Source organism: Acinonyx jubatus, chromosome A2 (assembly GCF_027475565.1).
Source record: "Acinonyx jubatus isolate Ajub_Pintada_27869175 chromosome A2, VMU_Ajub_asm_v1.0, whole genome shotgun sequence".
Classification (NCBI taxonomy): domain Eukaryota; kingdom Metazoa; phylum Chordata; class Mammalia; order Carnivora; family Felidae; genus Acinonyx; species Acinonyx jubatus.
The window spans coordinates 68,387,272-68,413,241 of NC_069383.1; the positions used below are offsets into that span (position 1 = coordinate 68,387,272).

Consider the following 25,970-nt stretch of genomic DNA (forward strand, 5'->3'; position numbering starts at 1 on the left):
ACTCTTCTATCCCGTCTCTATGGTAGAGCCGGTCTTAGAGGCGGCAGTGGTGTTGGCGACTTCGGTGAAGAAAAGTGAGAGTTCCAACTTTGCTCTTGGCCCGGGAGGGTTTTGGCGCGGAGCGTTGTCATGTCAGAGAAAAAGCAGCCAGTAGATTTGGGTCTCTTGGAGGAGGACGACGAGTTCGAGGAGTTCCCTGCGGAAGGTAACTGGCTGGGCCCGGGCCTCTGGGCCGCGCGGACGGTGACTCAGGCCTCTGGGTAGAGTCGGCGCGCTAGGCGCGCCGGGCGCTTGGGCTCGGCCTCGAGGCGCCCACGGGAAGTCTCGACCCCTGCGGCCGGCTCTGTCGAAGCTGTGCACGCGCTACCCTCCGTGAGAGCTGCTTCGGGTTCGGAGTGTCACGGTGGGCCTCACCGGTTAGCGTCACCGGTGAGGCTGAATGCCTTCTGCTTCCTCTTTGGGAGGAGCCACGGTGACCTGGGTTAGCGCCGTGTCTGGGATGGTTGGTCCTTCTGCTCTTCAGTCGGGTGACCCGCCACCTCGTTCCTGTCTGTATAAACCTCTTTGCTCTTTATTTTCTCGCAGTGTAGCAGCCTGCCTTTGTCCTTAGACAAGCCAGAATTAAATTGTTGTTCCCGGTTAGGCCAATTTTGCTTACTTTTAGGACTTTACAAATGAAGGCTGTGAAGAAGGATGGGAGGATCAAGTGTTGGGTAATACACGTTATTGCCTTATCCTTGTTCCTCATTTTGGATCACTTCAAACTAACAGAAGTTGAAGGATCTGTAAGACCCTAAAACGTGTACGTTTTTATTAGTTTAATGGTTACTAAGAGAAACTGTAGGTTTTTCATTGTAAATAATAGCAAATAGCTAACATTTATTCGGTGGTTACTTGTCTAAGTGCTTTGCTTGTATTAGTTCATTTTCATAGTTCTGGCAATTATTAGGTACTGGTGCTACCATTTTTCAGATAAAGAAATTGAAGTTTGGAACTATTTAAAGAAACTTGGCCAATGCCATAGCTGGCTAGAAATGATGGACACCTGGCCCAGTTGACTCCAGCGCTCTTGAATCTTTTGATGTACTGCTTCTGTTTCTTTACTAGATCGTTGTTACCAGGTGTGTTTTCAGAATTATTTGCTTTATCGGCTGGTTATGTATAGGATAAATGCTTGTAAGAAAAGGCTACTGTTGGGTAGCCTTTCTGAAGGTGATGGGAAGAGAATTGGTTAATGGTGTACAAATCTGTTGAGCAGTTACTGCTTCACTAAAGTTGTGTTTAATTGTACCCCATCGTGATTCTATTGTGCATAAAACCACATAGCTCGAACATTTGTTCTTTTTATTTATGATGTACTCTATTATTTTCCTTAGAGAGGAAGACATTAGTGTGCATAGGACATAAACTAACCCAAGTCACATTTCAATTATGGGATTCATTATATATTGAGGGGATTGTTTTGTTTTTGTTTTGATAGTGGATTTATCTGTCCAGACATGTTTTCTGTACCTCACTTTAATGTTGGTTCATAATCTAACATAGAGCCATACAGTAAAAAAAACTCACTTATTGAGGACAGGATCCACTTTTTACTCAAACTTCATATTTCAAATAGTATTTATCCATTGTTTATCACATACAAGGTAGAATGTTAGGCATTTTATTTACATTTTATAGTCTAATTATCACCATATCTGGGAGGAAACTGTGGCTTAGATTTAAAAAGTTTCCATTAAGTAGCCAAGCCAGAATCTGAAAGGTCTAAGTGACTCCCCAACACAAGCTTTTATTTTTACCTTTAGCAAAGTACGTGTCACATAGTAGGTGGTTAATAAATATTTCTTGAATGAATGAAGTTGAGAATTTACTACATCGCAAGCTCTAGAGATAACTGTGTACCTAATGATACACATGATTTTTCTCAGCAACTTTCATCAGTTTTGCAGAATATGTAGTTTGTTCTTATTCTAAGTTTATGTTGTGTGAGCAGCAATTTGTTCAGTTTGGTAGCTACATAGTAAAAAAGTCTCATTGAGAGGAAAAGCAGAGAATGTTTTTGTTTTTGAAGAGGAAGGCCTCTCACAACAGACTAGTTTATTAGCATTAAGTAACTCACCATTTATTGGTCACCTTATAGAATATTTGCTGTCTTCAGGTTTGAATGTGTAGAACCTAATTCATTTAGGAATTTTTCCATTTAGAATGAGAAATAACATTGCAATGCCATTGTTCTGTTCAGTTTTCTATGTTTCTCTTGTTTATAATTTAGACAGGTTTTCTTTTCATGTTAATTTGAATTGAGATTTTGCTGGATACAAAATTACCCCACTAGGTGAAATCAATCAATATTTACTAATAAAAACTGCCCTTTAAAAAACAAAACTAAAAGAAAGAAAAACTTGGAGAAATATCATCAAAGAATTATTTCTCTTTTGAAACTATGTGTGTGTGTGGCGGGGAGGAGGGGGGCACTTAGCCATGGTTTAATCTCCATTGCTGCTTAGTGTGATCCATGCAGTTTTGGCATTACCCGGCAGCTTATTAGAAATGCAGCATCTCCGGGCACCTGGATGGTTCAGTCGGTTAAGTGTCCAACTTCAGCTCTGGTCATGATCTCACTGCTTGTGGGTTGGAGCCCTGCATCTGGCTCTGTGCTGACAGCTCAGAGCCTGGAGCCTGTTTCAGATTCTGTGTCTCCCTCTCTTTCTGCCCCTCCCCCACTCACTATCTCTCAAAAATAAATAAATGTTAAAAAAAAGAAAAAAAAAGAAGTGCAGCATCTCAGTCTAGAACTACTGAATTGGTTTAGACTTTTGCAGTCTAAATCTTCCTAAAAGATTTGTATGCATTTAAAGTTGGAGAAACACCCAAATGGCCTATTTTGAATATTTTAGTATTTAAGTTTTCAGTTCAACTATTATGTCCACTTCTCAAGTTCTCTGCCTTTTTTGGAAATTGTCTTTCTTTTGATTGTCCTTACAGTAAATGTACCATTGACAAACTCACTAACAGATACAACTTAAAATGGCCTGTAGTCATCTTTTCTATGTATAGGAGGTCTGATTTTCAGGGGCCTCGTTTCCTGTCTGATCCAGAAAGTGGATGATAACCATTGTCTAGGGCAGAGACTGTTACATGAAAGCCATTACTGATGTTTGACTGGTTTGACTAATGGATTGTCCATCTTTTGGGGGAGTGTTGTTGGCTACATCTCATCCTGGATAAGAACTTGTTTGGTAGAGTGTCATTCAGTCATTTTAAGAAAGGGGAATTTCTATTTTAAAAAGGAAACTAAGATAATATGTTTTCATGGAGGGCTCTTTGTTTCTTCTGAACAGTTCTTCAATGTGAGGTATAGCTGTGGGAGGAGGAGGGTACGGGTGATTCTCTGAAGGTACAAAGAAACAATTGCTTTTTTTTTTTTTTTTAACTTTTTACGTTTAGTCTGTAGATCTGTGTTACATTGGCAGTTCACAGTTATTCTAATTGATGGGTGTGTAATCTGGTCCTTAAGCAAAAACCGTTTAAAAATCCTGTTTAGGGGGCGCCTGGTAGCTCGGTCTGTTAAGCCTCTGACTTCTGCTCAGGTCAAGATCTCAAGGTTTGTGAGTTTGAACCCCATATCTGGCTCTGTGCTGACAGCTCAGAGCCTGGAGCCTGCTTTGGAATCTGTCACTCCCTCTCTGTCTGCCCCTCCCTCCCTCTCCCTCTCTCACTCTCTCTCTTTCTCAAAAAATAAATGTTAAAAAAATTTTTTTTAATCTTGTTTAGGATCTTTGTGAAATGCATTCTGCAACTTTTTGACTGTTTAAACTGATTGTGAATAGGCATATATTAAGAATTTCAACAGACTGGGTGTGATTGATTATAATTAAATTTGAAGGCTTTGGCATGGTTAGAATTTTAGAACTGGAAAGCAACTTAAAGTCTAGAGAAGATAAAACTTGTCAAGCTTATACAGCTAGGTTGGTGGTAGTAGAGCAGGATCTAAAACTGAAATACTTTATAATTTATTTGAAACTTCAAACAGTTTTTCATACCAGATATTGAAAGGGTATTAAAAATATTTTCATTAATCTCCTCCCTCTGACAATTTGAAGTGGGTGAGAGTAAAAGTGGGAAGAACAAGTGGGTGGGCCTTTAGGTTCTTTTATTCTCTTCTTTCTGTGCCAGAATTGAGAGGGTTTTTTTTTTCTTTTTTTGAGGAAATAACTTTTTAGAATATTTAAAAGGAAACTGAGTTTGCCTCCAGAAGCAATGGTATTTACAAGAAAATTCTGTTAGATTCTAAGTATTCTGTAATTTTTCTACAATCAGTGAAACTGCTCTATTATTTGATAAAATCAAGAGCAGTATGCTACCTAACTTCCTACCCTCCTTGAGAAATTGCTGACGAAGAGACTGTTATTGATGGTGATCCCCTCTGGAATAACTGAGGTACTTCACCTAACAAAGTAGAACATCTTATAGTGGTTCTTATCCAGGGAAATATTTTTGGATGTCACATTCACTTGACAGATGCAGATGTGAAATCATGATCATGACCAGAATTTAGGGGTATAGATGAAGGATTTTAAAATGCTTGTTGTGCATAGACCAGTCCTGCACAAGAAGAATTGTCCTATGAACAATGTCACTGAGGGGCACCTGGGTGGCTCAGTCGGTTAAGTGTCACAACTTCTGCCTGGGTCATGATCTCACAGTTTGCGAGTTTGAGCCCGGCATCAGGCTCTGCACTGACAGCTCAGAGCCTGGAGCTTGCTATGGATTCTGTCTCCCTCTGTCTCTACCCCTCCCCCGCTCATGCTTTGTCTGTCAAAAATAAATAAATGTCAATAATGCCACTGAAAAATATTTACATGAACATTGGATACCAACTGGACTAAACCAGCGATAGGATTCCTTAGAATCTTTAAAATTTTTTTTTATGTTCATTTATTTTTGAAAGAGAGAGAGAGAGAGAGCGAACCCAGAAGGGCAGAGAGAGATGGAGACACAGAATCCGACGCAGGCTCCAGGCTATGTGCTGCCTCACGAGCCATTGGATCATGACCTGAGCTGAAGTTGGATGCTTAACTGACTGAGCCACCCAGGTGCCCCCTTAGAATCTTAAATGTAAAGGTAGATAGAACTGATACTATGTCAGATAATATACTAGTTAGTTAACTAGTGCCAAAGGGACTCTGCTATTTTCAGTTATTAAATGTAATATAATGGACCTATAAATAATACCATCACACATTTAAATTATTTACCTGGTGGTAGCAAGAAATAGAGAAATCACTCCCTCTCTCTCTGCCCTTCCCCCGACTCGCACTCTGTCTCTGTCTCTCTCTCCCTCTCTGTCTCTCTCAAAAATAAATAAACATAATAATAAAAAAAATTTTTAAAAAGGGGCGCCTGGGTGGCTCAGTCGGTTAAGCGTTCCACTTCGACTCAGGTCCTGATCTCACACTTACGGGTTCAAGCGCCGCGTTGGGCTCTGTGCTGACAGCTCAGAGCCTGGAGCCTTCCTTCAGATTCTGGGTCTCCCTCTCTCTCTGCCCCTCCCCCACTCTCTGTGTGTGTGTCTCTCTCTCAAAATTAAACATAGTAAAAAAATTAAAATAGAGATATCATTTTTATTAAAAATTAAGAAAAAAGATAAATACAATGAATGGCGGAGTGCCTGTTGAGTGTCCATTCATGGTAATCATATGCAAGAAGAAAGTTTTTGAATCCTGAGATGGAAAAAGCACAATGAACCTAAGATCAGACCTAGGTTCAGAATCCGTCTTTCATCAACTTTTTTTAGCTTGTCAACTAATGCTGGTTACTTAACTTCTTTAAAATACTTTTATAGTATAATATATAGCATAAAAGGGCATAAATTAAAAAATAAAAGCACTGTTTCTCCCTGCCTTCCCCCCAAAACATTTGTTATGCTCCAGGGTAGCCACTGTTAAATGTTTTTTTTTTTTTTAGTATCCTTCCAGAAATTATGTATATATCGTGTGTTTGTATATATTTTAAAAATACAGAAGTCTATATTATATATACTATTTTTCATTCTAGAGCAGTTCTCATTCTCAGTTGGTCTTTGACTTTCATGATTTTGACACTTTTGAAGTTTACAGGCCAGTTATTTTGTAGGATGTTCCTCAACTTGGGTTTGTCTCATGTTTCCACTTGATTAGATTCAGGTTCTACACCTTGGCAGGGATATCATAGTTGTGATTCTGTGTTCTCATTGCATCCTATCAGGTGGAACATGATTCACATTTGTTCCATTACTAATGATGTTCACTTTGATCACTTTTCTAAGGTAGTGTCTGTGAGACTTTTCCAACATGGCTCATTTTCCCTTTGTAATTAATAGACATTTTGTGAAACTACAGAAATACAATATTCATTAGCAAACTTTCAGTTTATTCACTTGGTCATGTATATCCGCACAAACTCATGGATTCTCATTTAATGGGTTATGATTTTTTGCTATTGTCTATTTTGATCCTCAAATTGTCCTATCTTTGAACATGGAAAACCCCTTCATACTGTCTTCTGTGTCCTTTTGACAAATCACCATCATTCTTTGTGTGTTTTCAAGCATTCTGACACAAAAAGGTTCCCCTCATCTAATCCTGGAATTAGCCATTTCTCCAAGGCTCATTTCTTTTAGTGGAGAATGATATTCAGAAGGCAAGATCTTAACTCCAGTTGTGGTCATTGCTTTGGGGAATGGAAGGAGCTAGGAAATACACAAATGTGTGTATACATATATACACTTTTACATTTATGTATGTGTGTATATAAAATCATGAGCTCACACGGTATCTCCATTTACATTTCAACACTACGGAGTTCATTCTCATTGATTTCCGTATTTGTAACTCCCTTCCCAAACAGTGAGAAACCTGGCTTTCTTATCTTAAATATATCGTCTATTTGTTATCCTCTTCCCTAGCCAATTTTTGTTGCCCTCTCTGCCCACAGATACCTTCCTTTTGTCACTTGGGCTTCAGCATTTTTCGCCAGGTCACCCACTTCCCTCCTAACTTCAGCACTGTATGACTTCTTCACCCTGTTCAGGTCTGACACACCAGTCACGTTGTGCTGCCTCTCTATAGGAATGCCCTCTTGGCTCTCCTTTGGGCACTGACACCTTACCTGAGATGAGGTGCATTTCAAATTTTGACATACATCTTCACATTGCCTTTAGAATGGATATACCAATTAATATTTCTATCTACAGTTTCCCTTTTCCCTCGTAAGGTTGCCTACACTCCATATTAAGCGTTTTAGTCATTGTGAACATGAAATGAAAAATGGATGAAAAATGAAATCTCATCATTTTGATTTGTATTCATTTGAGTGAGATTGATCATTATGTTTTTCCTTAAACTGTTACCATCTTAATCCTAAATTTCTTCATATGTAATTGTGGATAATAGAGTCATACAAGTACTGCATGAATATGTTAATCTATTCAAACTACCATAGCAAAATATTGTAGACTAGGTGGCTTAAACAATGGAAATCTATTTTCTCACAGTTCTGGATTCTGGGAAGTCCAAGGTCAAGGTGATGGCTGATTCAGTTACTGGTGAGGACTTTCATTTTGGCTTGCAGACTGCTGGCTTCTCACTGTGTCCTCACAAGGTGGAGAGAGAGAAAGGAAGCTCTGTAGTGTCTCTCCCTGTAATGGCACTAATCACATTATGAGGACTACACCTTCATGACCTCATACAACCCTAATTACCTTCCAAAGATCCCATCTCCAAATACCATTACATTGGAGGTTAGGGCTTCAACATAAGTATTCTGAAGATGGGGAAAGGAGACACAAACATTCAGTTCATACCAGTGATAAATGTATAATGCATAGGACAGAGTTTGGCACAAAGTGGTAACTTATTCAGTAAACATTAGTCCTCTTTCTTTTCTTCCCTCAGATCTTCTTGGGGAATTGGATTGAATATTTGGTATTTACTTAGAATTTGAATTGTTTTTGACATTTTATTTGTAATTTTAGGTATATCCAAAATTAAGCTTGTGTATTATTTAAAAATTGATTTATTGTTCAGTATTAAAAACTTTTAAATAATATTGCTAATTTTCTTTCCAAAAGTATGTTAAAAATAGTTTTATTATTCATATAGAATATAAAAATATTTAGAAAACAATAGCATATATTGTTTAAGGATGCATACAGATGTATAAGAGGTATAAAGAAACACAGGGGAGTGAAAAACCCCCAAATCAAAATACTAGTGTTTCGCACGGGATAGTGAGAGGTGTGCCTCAGGGATATTAAACAGTAAAACTTACTTTGAAAGCTATCTGATTAGCTGTTTCACTGATTTTATAGAATGAACAAGCAATAAGCAATTGCGACTTCGGTATTTAACCTTATTACTGGTTTGTTGTTAAATATTTCTCATTGAAAGATGTGATGAATTGTTAAAAACACTGAGGGGAAAATAAAAGTTTTGAAAGCTATATTTACACTCTTTTTCTGAAGTATTAAAGATTCACCAAATATTTTTTTTTCCTGTTTTGTGTTGTGTTGTATATGTAATTATTTGGTAGAAATGGTATTGTCTTTATTATGGAACATATTTTTCTTACTTTCTTTACCCCTCAAGTTGATGTGAAGTGATTAGCACCCAATAAATGATTTATTCATTCAATATATGCTTGTTGAGTGCTTCCTATAAATCTGGCACTGAATGGTGCAGAAAGAATGATGTTAGCCGCCATTTATCAGTGGTAAGTGCTGTATATACATAGTTTTATTTAATCCTCATAGAAGCCTTTTGAAGGTTTTATGCTTGGGGCTCAGCAAAATTCAGTAGCTTACCAGGTCACAGTTAACTAGAGGCTGCACTGGGGCGCCTGGGTGGCGCAGTTGGTTAAGCGACCGACTTCAGCCAGGTCACAATCTCGCGGTCCGTGAGTTCGAGCCCCGCGTCAGGCTCTGGGCTGATGGCTCAGAGCCTGGAGTCTGTTTCCGATTCTGTGTCTCCCTCTCTCCCTGCCTCTCCCCCGTTTATGCTGTCTCTCTCTGTCCCAAAAATAAATAAATGTTAACTAGAGGCTGCACTGAGGCAAATTTGACTCCTTAGTTAGATACATGTCTTTGAACTTAGAAATATCAATGCCCAGGGAGCTAGGGCACAGTGATTTTCATAGTCAGCTTGAGCTTTTTAGTATTGTAGAGGTGCTTATCCTGGGAGGTGGGGCTCCAAGCTTTTCCTTCTCCGTCCCCAGTTAAACCAGAGCAACTTTACTTTTGCCTATAATTATCTTTTGGGCTTCTTCTGGGTGAGATTTTATTGAGTTTCCTTTCAGTGGTGGCGCAGGGAATTAGACAATGTGGTAGTAAAGTGTAACAGCAGCTAAAAAGAAGGGAAAATTATTTCCAGTTCTGTGCAACGTGAGATAGCGACATTTGAACAGAGTTTTCAAAAGATAGAAATGTAGAAAAAGGGTTTCCAAAGATAGAAATGTAGAACAATGGTTTCCAAAAGAAGGGGAAAAGAGTAGATACTTGGAGGTAGAAAAATAATGTGTATGTGTTTTTAATTTGTCTGTGAAATAGTGATTGCAATTGCAGGTAGTTTGGGGCCTAATACTGGAAGGCTTTAAGCCAAATGGCCAGTTTGGACTGTATCCTTAGATACATGAAAAGACAGTTTTTTTGTTTTTTTGGGGTTTTTTTTTTTTTTTTTTTGGTTTGATGTATGTGAACTTCCTTTACGCAGTAGGCAGTTTAGGAAAAATCAACCCAGCAGAATTAATTTGAAAAGATAGAAAAGAGTCAAGGAAGCTGATTAGCAAGTTGTTAAAATAGCTTAGCTGAGGACTAAGGGCCTGAAATAGGTTGTTATTAGGAAAGAAGTGAAGAGAGTGATGCAAGAATAGCAAGTGAGCTTTTTGGCAACTGATTTGATATGGACTGTTGGGAATAGGAAGAAATCAGAGGTTGATTTTGCATTTGTGTGTCTAGTGGAAGACAGGTGGTGGGGTTCACATCTTAATAATATGGAGGATTAGAATGAGGGAATTGAGACGTGTTGGTCATGAGGGCTTGCAAAAAATGAGAATAATGGCTTTTGAGAATTCTGTAAACGTAAGAGACAAACAAACACTAAGCACTAACAAACAGCGTCAGCATGACTTTGTAGTGGAATCATTCTCCCAGAGGTGTGTATTTTTAAGTTAACTGATGAAAAGAATTGTGTCTGAATTTCCTTTTTTTTTTTTTTTTTTTTTGATGTAAGAAAAATTATAGAGGTGCCTGGGTGGCTCAGTTGGTAGAGCATCCCACTTTGGCTCAGGTCATTAACTCATGGTTCGGGAGTTCCAGCCCTGCATCGGTCTCTGTGCTGACAGCTCAGAGCCTGGAGCCTGCTTTGGATTCTCTGTCTCCCTCACTCTGTTCCTTTCCTGATCACACTTTGTCTTACTGTCTCTCTCTCAAAAATAATTAAGAAAAATAAATAAATAAATAAATAAATAAATAAATAAATGTAAGAAAAATTATAAATGGTTATGTAAGTTATTTTGAGCCTCTCTTTGAGCTCAAATAACTGTTGACCACAGATAACTGAAAGCTCATGAGTAATCTGGTAGCAGCATAAATGTCTTGCTTTCCACTGTTTGGTCTGAAGTTCCTCACTGACATTTTTGGTCCTTGTTGGAGAAAATACAGTAGTATTATGGTTCTCTCCTAGGTACTAATTTTTTAGCCACTGAATAGACATTAGATATGTAGGGTATAGTTGTTTTTGTATTATGATAACATATAGAATTTTATTTTTTAAGTTTTAATCTACTTTATACAGTTTAAGCAGGAACACATGTATTTCAAAATGACTAGATTTAGTGTGGCTTCATTCTCATATTCATAAACATAATGATGTTGCTGTTGTCATTTACACTTAACCTATGATGGTGAGTATACAATTAAGAATTTTTCAAACTTTCATCTGTTTTTTAAAATATTTTTCTTCATGTAATGTTCTGTATATAGATGCACATTTTTTATTTGAAGAAACTTTATTGAAGATTAGTTTGTTTATAATCAGAGGAGTTTTACTATTAAGGAATGAATGAGAATTTGATCTTCCTGAAAATCATTAATAGAATAGGGCATTTGCAGGGACCCTGGGTGGCTCAGCCAGGTCGAGCTCCCGACTCTTGGTTTTGGCTCAGGTCGTGATCTTAACAGTTCATGAAATCGAGCCCATGTGGGGCTATAAGCATAGAGCCTGCTTGGGATTCTCTTTCTCTCTCTCTCTCTCTTCCCGCCCCCCCCCCCCTTTGCTTGCCCTCTCTCTCTCTCCCAAAACAAATAAATAAACTTAAAAAGGAAGAATAGGGCATTTGCAACACTATTTGCTGTAAATGTAATTTCTTCTTTACTTTTCTTCAAGGAAGTATATTTCATACTTTTAAGAAATTTTAGAATGTTTATTGAAGAGTAGGGAGAGTAATTTAAAAAATAATTGAGAGAAAACCCTTTTCCATGTCAAGGTGATACTTAGATTAAGTATGTGGGATCTTTGATAGTTCAGATTTGTGAAATTTAAAGCTAGTCACAGATGTAATTCTCACTGGCAAATGTGAACAAAGCCAAATTTGGGGGCAAAGTCTTAAATAATGTAGAATTCCTAGAAACTTATGTATTAGGCATCTGTTATTGGTTATTTCCAATTCTGACTTCTTAAAATATGGTAATTTTTTTTTTACCATTACACATCTGGAGGCCTGCACACCGAAGTAAACACAGCTGTGGTTATTTAAACAATTAATCACAATCCTGGAAATGCATTTCATGTTGAAGATAAAGTGTGTATACTTTATAAAGTCATCTACATATTGAAGGAAAGCATTAGATATGAATCAGGTATCCTTTGATTTTATTATTTTGCCCTTTTCAAAAATGGTGTTTTGGAGTTAAGTCTTTAAAAAGGAGTGATTGAATAAAATTGCATAGTTATCAATGTAGAGTTATAATTGAAAATTAAAACACAAATCAGGGATATATTACACGAAATGTCAAATACCATAGATTATAACAATCATGGCTTTTTAATTTACACATTCATTTAGTATGAGCTTGCATATATTGTAATTTACATATATTGTAACATATGTACAGTATGGGGAATTTATAAGTGTTGGAAATAATATTTGGGCGCATTACATCTTATCACTTAAAATTTTTAAATATTATTTTTTAAGTTTATTCACTTACAGAGCATGCACAAGTAGGGGAGGGGCAGAAAGAGAGAGGGAGAGAGAATCCCAAGCAGGCTTTGCACCATCAGCACAAAGCCCAGTGTGGGACTTGAACTCACGAACAGTTCAAGGCACCCTAAACTTTTTATATAATATGTTCAGTACATTCTTTGTTAATAAAATATTTTAAAGATTTTAAAGAATCTCAAATAAATTATGGATTCTGGTTTGTCAGTGTGAATGAACAAATACTTCTTAATGGTGCTCTTGTTAATAATTTACAATGCTTACTAATAAGTTGTAATTCAAGAGGTTATTTATTGTCTTAGATTCTTTACCTGTGATAGTCAGAAGGCTAGTATGTTCAGGGCATCTCACTCCCAGGATAAGGCATTAAGGTTGAAGAGTAATACATTGAAATTCATATGATGATTGGTGAAGAATTTAAACAGCTTTCCCACTTTTTCTATCCTTGTATACTCAAAAGTGTCAATCATAAAGTGCTGTATAATACTACTAAAGAAATACAGAGTTAGCATTATGAACCTTTTTGTGTGTTCTCTGTAAAATTTTGCTCACAGTACTGTCCCACTGCACCCTCATGAGCACCTTTCTTTCTCTTGGGACTTTATTTCTACCTTCCTTTTCCTGTCCTTGCTACATTGCAGTTTAATGATATAGTTGTATGTGATTTTTTTTATACTGGAAAGCCTTAGTAATTAGCACAAAACAAGAAGCATAAAATCCTGAGCTGTCCACAGCTCTAATAGCTAATACTATTAGATAGCTACAGAGCTATAGGTTACAGTAAGACTGGAGGGAATGTGGAGGAAATAGCATTTAGTCATTGTTTACTTGCTATAAAAGGGATTGTGGATTTAGTTGTCCCAATACAAGTTCAATATACAAGAATACACATTTTTGGAAAGTTAAATTTGAGATTATTTGAAGTGCTTTATTCAGCTTTAATCTTAAACATTAAAACCATTCAGTATCTGAGAGAAATAGATCTACTGTTTGAAATGAAGCTCCTTAATTTACAGTTTGATCTTAGCTGCACCCAGTACCACCTTTACTTAATGTTTCTCTCATGTACTTAACATTGCCATTTCTGTCCCCTTATTTGTTCCTTAGAATAGCTTATTCTTTCTGAAATTTCTCTTATAAGGAAAGAAAGTTTATACATAACATTATAATGTATATAGTAAATAGTTCATTATTGATTGAGATGGCAATATGAGAGTTAACAGTACTGTTTTATCCAAATAGCTAATGATCAACTCTTGACTTAACTAAGTCACTTGTCTAGTCTATGAAGGTACAAAAATGTTATTCTTTCAGTTTCTTTTAACTTTGGGAGTATATAGATATATAAAAATGGGTTGCAGTAGCTTTCTGATTGCACTTCTATAGACTAAGGGAAATCCTTAATGTGATTCCCTATTTTTTTTTTAACTATCTTAATCCACTCTCATTATAAAGTATAGCTAGTTTCACAAACAGAATAAAAATTTTCAGCATGAGCTTCAAGTTACTATAAGAAAGGAGAAAATGTAAGGCTGTCTCTAGCCCAGTCAAAATTGAGATGTAATTAATACTACTATTAAGTATTACTGTTGTTAACGACCTCAGAGAATAGTGTAGGATTTGAATTTAGGTAATTACAGTATTTTCTGTTTGAGAATAATATTGCTAAGGGATATAAGAAAATTTATTTGGGTAAAAATACTTCTGATTATTGAGAGTTTTTATTAATGAATATACATTCACTGATCTATATCCAGTGATTAAAGTTGGGTATACATTGTGTGTGTGTGTGTGTGTGTGTGTGTGTGTGTGTGTGTGTGTGTGTGTGTGTGTTTTAAGTAAGCTCTATGTGCAACTTGGAGCTTGAACTCATGACTCCAAGATCAAGAATCGCATGCTCTACCAACTGAGCCAGCCAGGTGCCCCTAAAGTTTGGTATATATTTGAGCTTCCTAGCAACCTGAAATAAATTGCCTAAGAGAAACTTTTTCATCTTTTCAGGTACTGGGATCTTAAATTTCCCATGATCTCTTTTTGAGGAGCATTGAGTGAGGTGATCACTATTCTCAAAAGAATTTATAATAAATGAGAATTCTACATGACCCATTCATAATACGTGATATGATTTATCTCTTCTATCTTGAAATATATACTTTTGGCTTCACTGAGACTACAGTGGCCTCTGTTTTCTTGACATTGGCCACTTGGAGGGCACTTGAGAAATGTAGTTCCATTTACCTGGTGTTGAGTGTCTACTATGACCGCAGAACTCAGTGCGGGGCATCAGAGTTGCAGATTTAATAAAATGTGGTTCCTACCTGAGGGTTTTGAATAGTAATGGACAAGAATGGTGGTGGTATTTTAGACATCAGTGGAGGATGGGTATAAACTATGTAAGACTGGGGAGGAGGGGACAGAAAGAAGACTACAGTAATATTTACAAGGAGAATAATTCTAAACTAACAAGTGGCAGTAAGAATAGGGAAGGGGAGACTTAACTCTGGAGATAATTGGGAGTTGAAATGGAAGGGACATAATGAGGAGAAAGTAGCTAAGATGCCGCCTAAGTTTCTGGTTTGGGGGACCAGGTAAATAAATGTACTTCTATTCTTAAATCATGATGATGACATATACTGCATTTAAAAATTTTTGTCAGTGACACAACATAATACCATGCCCATATTATGAACCATTGTTGAATAGATTTAAATTTATATGTACATTATATAAGAAAGCCTAAATTATACCTTTTGTTACTTAGTTACTTTTCTTTTCAAGTTGAAATGTTCTTAGCCATGTTTCTAATAAGCAATTACTATGGTGAAGCTTATGGCTAGGACATACTTAAGAGAGAGTGTAACTCATAATTACTGTTTTTGAAAGGGAGGGGGTCATACAAAAATACACAAGGCCTGATTTAGAGTTTTGTTTCATCTTTCATAGCCATTTGTTGTGCAAATGCTAGGTACTGTTTTTAAAATTACAAAGGTAAATAAAATAGCTGTTAGTCTTGAGCTCAGACACTAGTAATGGACAAAGACATACAAATTGATAATTATGATTGTACAGTATGTAAGTGCTATAATAGAAATAGACACAGAAGAGGGAACCTAATGTCTGAAGGTAAGGAGGAGAAATGGGAATAGGGAAAGCTTCCAGAGATGATTCCAAACTGATTTTTTTTAAAACTATCTTTCACACCTTTTAATTTTGAAACTTTCAACCTACAGAAAAGTATAAAAAAAGAGGACAAGGTGGGGGATGAACAAAGTGGGTGAGGGGTCAAAGGTGCAGACTTCCAGTTATAAAATAAATAAGTCATAGGATGTAATGTTTAGCATGGTGCCTACAGTTAATAATACTGTATTGCATATTTAAAAGTTGCTAAGAGAGTAGAGCTTAAAAGTCCTTATCACAAGATAAGATTTTGTAACTATGTATGGAGATACATGTATACTAAACTTATCGTGGTTATCATTTTGCAACAAAATGTACAATTATGGAATCATTATATTGCATACCTCAAACTGCTATATTATGCCAGTTGTGCTTCAATTAAAAAAAAAAAAGCAACATGGGGTGCCTGGGTGGCTCAGTTGATTAAGTGTCTGACTTTGGCTCAGGTCATCATCTCACGGTTTGTGAGTTCGAGCCCCACATCGGGTCTGTGCTGACGGCTCGGTACCTGGAGCCTGCTTCAGATACTGTGTCTCCCTCTGTCTCTCTGCCCCTTCCCTACTTGTGTTCTGTCTCTCTCTCTTTCAAAAATAAATAAACATAGAAATTAAAACAACAACAAATACCTGAGTTTTGTCAGTTGCTAACATTTTCTTGTGTTTATTTTTATTATCCCTCATGATTAGATTAAGCGTCAACATTTTTAGTGAGAGTACTGTACTGAATGGGTGATGTTTATTTCTCACTGCATCACATCAAGAGATACATGTCAAGTTGTCACAATTTATTGGTGATGTTAAGTTTCATCATTGGTTAACATTGTGATTACCAGATCTCTCCATTTTCCTCTCGTAAAAAGTATGTAATCTATCCTGTAGTCCCAACTATTTTTTACTTAACAGTTTTAGTATCCATTGTTGACCCTTGCCTAAATTGTGCTGAGGGTTGCAAAATGGTGATTTTCTAATTCTGTCATTCTTTCTGCATTTATACACCTGAGAATTGTAAAGAGGATCTCCTCCCCAGTGTCCATCTCCCAACATATTGCTATGAATGCAAGTATTTTTAAATTTAATTCAGTGTGTCATTCTTTATGATTATCAAGTTATTCCAGATTTGGCCAGTGGAAACACCTTTAAGCCAGTTTTTGCACCTTTTGACATGTTTTCAGGCATTATAAAAAGGAATCTCATACTTACCTATTAATTGCCTTATTCCAGATCTGAGATCAGTCCTTTTAATGGGCAATGGTATTTTAACTAATTAAGGTGTTTTAACTAAGTACAAGTCAGTGCGAGTGGTAGGTTTGAAAGATGGCAAAAAGACGAAGAGATGAGGAACAGCATGTTTGATGAATAGAAATTTTAAGCAATTTCAAAACATGAAGTAAAGTTAGGGCTGAATAAAAATGAAGAGCTTGTGGATTGTTCTTCACTGTTAGTTTCACATTGAGGAAATGTGTGTGAGTGAGTACTTCAAGCCATATCACTAACACGAGTGAATTGTCCAGTGGTTTTAAATTTAGATAATTTAAAAAATTAGATAATTAAAAATACATATTTTAAATCAAATATATAAAATCGTAATTTTTTGTGATAAAACCTAAAGCTATGTCAAGATTATAGTAGGTGGTCCATCTTAAGTAAGAAAGCAGAGTATGCATAAACTCTCTTGCTTCTGGGATGGTTTGATGTCATTAAAAAAAAAAGAATATATAATGATATTATTACCCTGGAGACTAGATTTTTATCAGGACCAAGAGAGTAGAAGGAAGAAGACCTGATAGAAGAATATTGCCATTGTATAGGTAAGAAATGATAATGGGAAGGTCTGAAGTAATAGGGAAGGAGATGTTAGTTTACATACATGTTTTCTATGTTTTCTGAGTATACTAAATAAAAGCTAAAATCTAATCCATCCCCCTGTAACCAGAAGGGGAGGAAGAAAAAAGGAAATTGAGAAAAACTAAAAGCTACAGCATTACTCTTTGAGCATATTTATACTTGTGCTTCCTTTAAAAATAAAGATTTTATATTAATAGTAGGCAAATGTTAATGATACTTACATGTTAGTGATACTTAACAATTTCTTTTACTTTTCATTTATGTATGAGTTATCCTTTTTTTATGTTTAGCAGTTTTGAATTCCAGGCTAGTATCTTCCTGCTACTCAACTTGCTTTAGCAGTGTTGGTGCTGTTTTGAAAGATTGTAAAATAGACCTTATAAAAATCAGCCCAAGGAAAAATCAGGAAAGTAAACATCCTCCTGAAATTATATTAAATTGTCATGGCAAATAGAATGTATTGTATTAACTTCTGTTTTAGATTATCAGCCAATATAAGAATTGAGAACAAGACAGTAAGTATAAATTGAGATTTAAAGAGGAAGATTACCATTATTTTATAAATATAAATATTTATTTTCTATTTATATATATTATATATTATTTATATATTTATATTTTTTATATTTATATATTTATATTTAGATGTTTTTATAAATATTAGATATTTTGGATTGTGAGAGTCTTCAGTGGACAACTTTCTGAAGTTTTTGTATTTATGGAAATAACATATGAGAAGTATTTTGACAGTGTCTGTTTCTGTTTTTAGACTGGGCTGGTTTGGATGAGGATGAAGATGCACATGTCTGGGAGGATAATTGGGATGATGACAATGTAGAGGATGACTTCTCCAATCAGTTACGGTAAGTTTTAAGCCAGTTTTTACATAGCTTAGTATTAATTATAAGGACGGAATATGTAGCTTACATATGATAGCTGACGTCTTTAAAAAAAGATAATCTTTGAAATATGTTTTTGAATTATGAAAAGGAAAACCTATTACCTTCATCTCCTATGTTTCTAAACATGAATACTTTGTGTAATTGTGCAGAATTTTTATTCTTTCTAGTTGCTTTACAAAGGTAGTTAAATAGAAGCATATTTGCTATTTTTAATTTCTGTAGGTTTAGTTCTATCAACGTTAATATTCCACCAATATTGAATAACTCAGCAGAAATTAGAATCACAGTGTTAGGACCTAATAGATTGGTAATTCTCAAACTGGAGTGGAGATTGGGGTGATGTGAGTGTACTTTTTCATATTCGTGTACAAATTTACCTAATATGATTGATTGAAGTAAAATTCATATATCATTAATCATTTTAAAGTGTACATTTCAGTGGCATTTTGCATATTCACAGTGTTGTACAGCCATCATCTGTGTGTAATTCTGAAGCATTTCCATCACCCCAAAGAAAACATCATACCTATTTTAAGTTTGTTGATTTATTTTGAGACAGAGAGAGAGAGCAGGCATGCACATGAACAGGGGAAGGACAGAGAGAGAGAGAGAGAGAGAGAGAGAATCCCAAGCAGGCTCAACATGAGGCTCAGTCCCGTGAACCGTGAGATCATGACCTGAGATGAAATCAAGAGTCATGCTCAACCGACTAAGCCACTCAGGTGCCCTGAAACACCATACTTACTAAACAATCGCTTTGTGTTCCTCTCTTCCCCCAGCTCCTGGTGACTGCTGATTTGTTTTCTGCCTATAGATGTGTCTATTTTAGATACATCATAAAAATGGAATCATGTAATATGTGATCTTGTGTGTCTAACTTCTTAGAGTTAGCATAATATTCTCACATTTCATCCATGCTGTAGCATGTATCAGTACTTCGTTCCTTTTAATGGCTAAATAATGTTCATTGTATGGATATGCCATAGTTTGTTTATCCATTCATCAGTTGATGGACATTTGGGTTTCCAGCTTTTGACTACTGTAAATTGCTAGTGTGAGCATTCATGTACAGGTTTTTGTTTGAATACCTATTTTCAGTTTTTGGGATGTAATCCTAGAAGTGGAATCTCTGGGTCATATAATTCTGTTTAACTTTTTGAGGACCTGCCAAACTGTTTTCCACTGCAGCTGCACAATTTTACATTATTACCAGCAGTGTAGAAAGGTTCTAAATTGTCCATGTCCTCATTGAAACTTTTTTATCTTTTTTATTATAGCTATCCTAGTGGGTGTGGACTGGCTTTATCTTGTAGTTTTGATTTGCATTTCCCTAATGACTAATGATGAGCCTTTTTCCATATATTTGTTGACGATTTGTATATCTTCTTTGGAGAAATAATCTGTTCAAGTCCTTTGCCCGTTTTTAAGTTGGGTTGTCTTTTTGTTGTTGAGTTGTCAGAGTTCTTTATATATTCTGAGGACTAAGCCCTTATACATATTATTTACAGATACTTTCTCCTATTCTATTTGTCTTTTGAGTTTCCTCATCATGTTCTTTGCACAAAAGTTTTTAATTATTTTGTTTGTTTGGTTTTTTAGCATTTATTTATTATTGAGAGACAGAGACAAAAAATGAGCAGGGGAGGGGCAGAGAGAGAGAGAGAGAGAGAGAGAGAGAATCTGAAGCAGGCTCCAGGGCTCAAACTCACAAACCATGAGATCATGACCTGAGCCGAAGTTGGGTGCTTAACCTACTGAGCCACCCAGGTGCCCCCAAAAGTTTTTAATTCTAATGAAGTCCAGTTTATCTACTTTTTATGAATTTATTGCCAAATTCAAGGAAAATGTATCCCTATGTTTTCTTCTAACAGTTTTAGAATTTTAGATCTTACATTTAGGTTTAAGATCCATTTTGAATTAATTTTTGTAGATGACTTGAAATAAGGGTCCAACTTAATTCTTTTGCGTGTGAATATCCAGTAATAAATACCAGTACCATTTGTTGTAGAGACCATTCTTTCCTCCCTAATTTTATTCTGATTCAACCCATATGTATCTGTCTTGGCCACAAAGTTATCTAAGTGAACTGTCACATACTTTGCTCAAATCAAGGTCTTGCGGTTCTGCAGTCTTCTAATTTTCTAGTCTACTATATTTGTTCAAAAAGAAAGATGATTTATAATAAATTAAAATTTTTAGTAATGATGCAGTACCTTTTGTTCTATACTGCCTTTTTTATGGCCTCAAAAACCCTACATTCTGAAGATGTTTTAGTATTTTGCTGGAGACTAAATAACAATTGTATCTATCACCTTTCTCCTCTTTTTGGGAATAGCACAATTTACCTTTCACTGTTAGTCTGATACTTTTACAGTTCCTCATGATTTCTCAAAATGGCTGACTGTTTTTTTGACTATATCTTTTTGTTTTTTCAGTACCCTGAGATGTAATTATGCAGAGCCTAGAAATTTTAAACTACTTTAATGCAGTTTAGAGTTATCTCACCTGTCTTAGTTTTCAATTTTGTGTTAATGATGTTTTTCCTGTTGCAGTTTTATGAGCAAGGTAGGAACAATAGCTGTTGAACAATAATTCTGTTTTTTCTCTAAATCTGTTAATATTGCATCTATTCCAAGCATTGGATGGATCTGTCCTCATTCTTGTTTATTCATGTATGGATTTCAAGGCACTTTTTGTTCTTTGTATAGCTCTTGATCCATTCTGCGATTAAATTCTGTGTGTACAAATTCTTGCCACTTTTCTATTTGCATTTATTTTTGGTTTATATTGTTTTAAAACTAGGCAATATCAGAGAACACTCTGCTACCTTTAAAAAAAAAAAAGCACATTCCCTCCTTTCTTCCCTCATTAGAATCATATTATGCTGTTAGAATATTTTCAGGCTTCCCACCTCTGTTGATCCCGTTCTGAGTTCTTAGTCATATATCAGTTTTTTTCTTTTCTGTTACCTAGAAATTTTTCAAGTTGAAGCTAAATGAATTTTATTCCTTTGTTATTCACAAAAAAGTCAAATTTCTCCAAAATTTTTTTCTTTTTTGTCTTTCAAAGTCAGACCATAGCACTTTTCTCTTAAAAATTAAATCAAGATATTATTAAATACAATCATCAGGAGACTTTTAGTAGTAAATATATTGGTAATTGGAATTTTTGTCATTACTCCTTCTTGCCTTTTTACTGGTTTGGAAATAGAACATTATTCCTATATTATTTGTGGCTTGTTGTTTGTATAATACACCTTCACAGTGCTCTTATGTTCTCTTGTGTTCTGCATTTAGGTTTGTGGATTTCCTTAAGAGTATAAATCCTGACACTTTTATTAGTGAATAAGATTTTTCTTTTTATTTTTCTGTTTGAGTCATGAGTTTTTTCTGCATGGGTATTGATACATCACCAGTGCCAAAAAATAAAACTTTCTGTACTGGTAAAAATGTTCTATAAGCTGCCCTATCCAATATAAAAGCCACTAGCCACATATGGCTATTGAGCACATGAAATGTAGCACAGCTGGTGAACTGAGTTTTTAATTTAATACATAGCCACATGAGACTACTGTATTGGACATTGGAGCCTCAGATAATATTTTTATCTTTGCTTTAAAAAAATTGTCATGGTTAACAAGTTTCCTGCAGAGATGGTCTTCTCAGTCTTTGTTAAACATATAGATGTTTAATGTAATATTATAAACGATGGTAAAGAAAATATTTTACTGTGTTCTGATATTGTATATAGGTCTTAATCCTTTTAACTTTGGAGAGGCAGTACATTTTCTAGAGTCCTTCTGGTTCCCTGGGTTTCAACTCCAGATCTGCCTTTTGTTAGCTGCATGCCTTAGCAAGGATTTAGCTTTCCACTTTCCATGTTTTTCTCTTCAGTCTAATTACAACTAACAAGTAGAAGTAGAGAGAAAAAGGTTACCTGTGTCTCCAAGTAACCAAAAGTCATTATAGAGAAACAAAGGTATCAGAAACACAAAACAGAATTACCTCTTGGAGTTACTTGGAGACATATTTAGTAGAAATAGGCAGGATTATGAGATTTTCCTAATCTTGCATCACATGTTACATGAGAAATACAAGAAGCCAATATCGTTCTTGATTTGCTGTGTCACATATAGCTACCCTCCTATAGCAGAGTCGTTTCTTGGATAATAAGAGGAGTTCTCAAACCTACCAGTGGCTACTTGTCTTGTTCTTGTTTTGTTGAAAAAGGTATGCTGCCGTTTTTGTTTCAAATAGTGTACATTCATAGGAGTGCCTGGGTGACTTGGTTGAGTGTCCAACTTCGACTCGGCTCATGATCTTGCGGTTCACGATTTCGAGCCCCGCATCAGGCTCTGTGCTGACAGCTCAGAACCTGGAGCCTGCTTTAGATTCTGTGTCTCCCCCTTTCTCTGCCCCTCCTCAGCTGTGTTCACTCTGTATCTCTCTCAAAAAAAAAAAAAAAATCAAATAGTGTACATTCGCTATGTGGGTTCTGTGATGATGTTCCAGTTGTGCTGGACTTCTTTCCTCTTTCATCTCCTTGTTGGATTTTTTTACTCAACAGGCTGATGATGCTAGTGTGTTTGTGTTATTTTGTGTTTTGTACTTGGTGGCCTCAACTTACTTTCATTTCATTTTTTTATATCCTAAGTTCTCGCAAAAACTTTTCATCTTCTCTAAAAATTCAGCTAATAGAGAAACGTATCATAATCTCCTTTGTGTTTGTAAACAGTTTATAAATGTGTAGTTAGTCACTATCTCCTGACAGGAAGGCAGGCACAAACCTGGACAGACTTGGTATACTTGTTAATTAAACTGTAAACTGAATTTCAGGGATGTTTTGTTGTTATTAAGAGAAAGTGAATAATCTACATCGATTCTGTTAAAGGCAGCAGAAAACTATTGTTTAAGAAACTTTTAAAGCTATTTCCATTTTCAGTAGAAAACACATAATCTTCAATTTCCTGAAAAGGGGCAGAGGGCAAGGGAAGCATTTTGTGCTAATCTTTTGACTCCTCAACAGGTATTTTACCACCAGCCTCTATACCTGAGCAGAAGACAAAAATGTCTTATATTAGTAATCTCTGGCTTTAATATTATTCATAGACTTTAGATCAGTATTTGTATCGTTAATAACTGTACATTTATACAATGTTTGGTCATATGTTGGCCCTGAAATAATTTTGTTGTGAACTTCTATAAAATTGAATTGTGGCAGAGACATTATTGGTGATATTTGGAGTGGTAGTTTAAGTAGCTGAAATTAATTACAGGGCTAAACTTTTTTGCAGTTGATATTTTCGAAGTATGACTGAAACTTGTGATTGAATAAATTACTTAAAATTATAAAAAGTATCTTTTTGAAGTATGTATATTTATAATATACATTTTTGAGGTTTTTATCCACATTTAAAATTTAAAAAGTAAAGTGTTACTTAATATTTTATAACTTATTTTTTATATATATTTTGCCTACATATAGTTAATGCATAAAATACACATGTACCTTTAAATTTGATTGATAATATTTGTCTTGGTTAGCACAATGGATACATGTCAATATGGGAAGCAGTCTGTTTATTCTTTAGGTGTAAATAACAGTGATACCTATTATGATTATAAAATTCCTAAAAGTTTGGTACCAAATGTCTTATGTTAGCCATATGGCTGATAATTCTTAAAATTTGTTTAAAGATTTATTACAGATAGGATATCTGTATGGTATTTAGAAGATAATTTGGAAAATAGTAGCAAATCTCTCATATTTTTCTATCAATAGACTTATCAGAAAACTAAGGAATTTAAAATACAAGTTTGCTAATGGGAAAGCAGAATTTTATTAGCATTATGTTGATTCACATTCAGTTTTCTTAATACAGATTTCTTTTAAGGGAGTAAAGTAAAGCTATTTGGTAGTATTTTAAATTGGTGCCTAGGCTTAGCTCATTGTTTTTATTAATTGTATTATTTGTAAAAACTTTGTTTCTTTATCATAAAGAATGTCTAGTGATTTTGTTGTTTTGTGTTTTCTTATAGAGCTGAACTAGAGAAACATGGTTATAAGATGGAGACTTCATAGCATCCAGAAGTATTGAAGCAACCTAAACTTGAACTGTTTATTAAATTCTAGGATGGAGAACCCAGGATGGGACACTTAAAAAAGAAATATGTTTATTTCATTAGCAGCTTGGATTTATTTTTGTTTTTGTAACACACAAAATAAATGTTTTGATCTGATCTTGATTTGGTTCAGAAGTCTTGATCTTTTGCTTCTAGTCATTAATTTTCTCATCCTCTTTATGATTTTCTAAGACTTTATTATAGAGAGACAGTAAATTCATCTGATCCCCAATTGAGTACTTTTATTTAACCACATCAATTTAATGTCGATCTTATTTATAAGGTTACTTCTTTTAAGTTACATTTAACCTTAATCTCATCTGTATTTTGAAAGCTTAGGAAACATTTGCTGACATCTCTAAGGTGACCCTTCAAAACCTATGTTTTAAAAATATTAATCATTTTCAATTGCTGTAATTAGCTCCTGAGCCATTAATAATAGTATTAAAAGTTGATAGAGTATTATTAGTACTTAAAATCAAGCGGCTTGATCACAGTTCTAAGAACAGTGTCCTGTGTCAAAATTGGGGAAGTATGGGGGCACCTGGGTGGCTCAGTCACTTGAGCGTCTGACTTCGGCTGAGGTCATGATCTCACAGTTCGTGAGTTTGAGCCCCACGTTGGGCTCTGTGCTGACAGCTCAGAGCCTGGTGCCTGCTTCAGATTCTGTGTCTCTCTCTCTGCCCCATCCCCACTCATGCTCTGTCTTAAAAATAAATAAAACATTAAAACAATTTTTTTTAAAAATTGGGGAAGTAGGATCAAGATACTTTGTTAACAGGCATATTCTCAGGTACTACATAGTAGATCCATTGAATGTAATTAAGTTTCTGCAAGATGATTGTTGTTGCCACATCTACTTTTGTGAGTGGGAGATACAATTTAGTTGGTAAAAGATTCTGTTAAGACTTAGAATGAAGATGGGGCGCCTGGGTGGTGCAGTCGGTTAAGCGTCCGACTTCAGCCAGGTCACGATCTCGCGGTCCGTGAGTTCGAGCCCCGCGTCAGGCTCTGGGCTGATGGCTCGGAGCCTGGAGCCTGTTTCTGATTCTGTGTCTCCCTCTCTCTCTGCCCCTCCCCTGTTCATGCTCTGTCTCTCTCTGTCCCAAAAATAAATAAACGTTGAAAAAAAAATTAAAAAAAAAAAGACTTAGAATGAAGCTAATGTACAATTTTTATTAGTAATATTTTCAAACTCATATGTGTTACTTATTTAGAAGGAGAATTTTCAGAACTGTTGAGTAATTTAAAGTGTAAAATTTCTGTAATCTGATGTAGTATTGACACCAAAATAGAGTTGGGTGCCTGAAATATGCCTCAAGATGATTTTGAACCTAAGTAAGTTTTCTTCTCCTAAGACAAGCATAATTCTGCCTTGCCTACCTTACAGGTGGTCAGATAAAGAGTAAAAAGAACTTTGGAAAGTATAAAGGCATCTTATATTTTTGTAATCCTGTAGTGTAGAACAGGAAATCATGCTATTATTGAGGCATGTGCATGAATACTTCAATGTGTATATTCTCAGTACTCTAGTAGGTGACTATCTTTAGACCCTATATCAGTGGTCACCTTGACAGTGTCAGATAATTACCCCGAGGGATGACCACCTCATGACTTTAAATTGGTGCAAGGTATGATTTTGAAAACTTACAGGAATTGGGGAGAGGCTT

General features: G+C 35.5%; 1 protein-coding gene across 1 annotated transcript; it reads left to right on the forward strand.

Moving 5' to 3' along the window:
* The first annotated feature begins 63 nt into the window (after nt 1-63).
* On the forward strand, nt 64-24,423 carry SEM1 (SEM1 26S proteasome subunit). The gene is made up of 3 exons (XM_027071936.2): nt 64-205; nt 18,046-18,139; nt 24,217-24,423. Exons 1-3 carry the CDS (start codon nt 130-132, stop codon nt 24,257-24,259), a joined length of 213 nt encoding a protein of 70 aa, XP_026927737.1. The 5' UTR covers nt 64-129; the 3' UTR covers nt 24,260-24,423.
* Nucleotides 24,424-25,970: the final 1,547 nt, after the last annotated feature.

Excerpts from the sequence above, each read along its gene's own strand:
- SEM1 (XM_027071936.2), top strand. The coding sequence starts at position 130 with ATGTCAGAGAAAAAGCAGCCAGTAGATTTGGGTCTCTTGGAGGAGGAC. Across the intron at positions 206-18,045 it reads CGAGGAGTTCCCTGCGGAAG|ACTGGGCTGGTTTGGATGAG; the intron begins GTAACTGGCTGG and ends TTCTGTTTTTAG. Across the intron at positions 18,140-24,216 it reads GACTTCTCCAATCAGTTACG|AGCTGAACTAGAGAAACATG; the intron begins GTAAGTTTTAAG and ends GTTTTCTTATAG.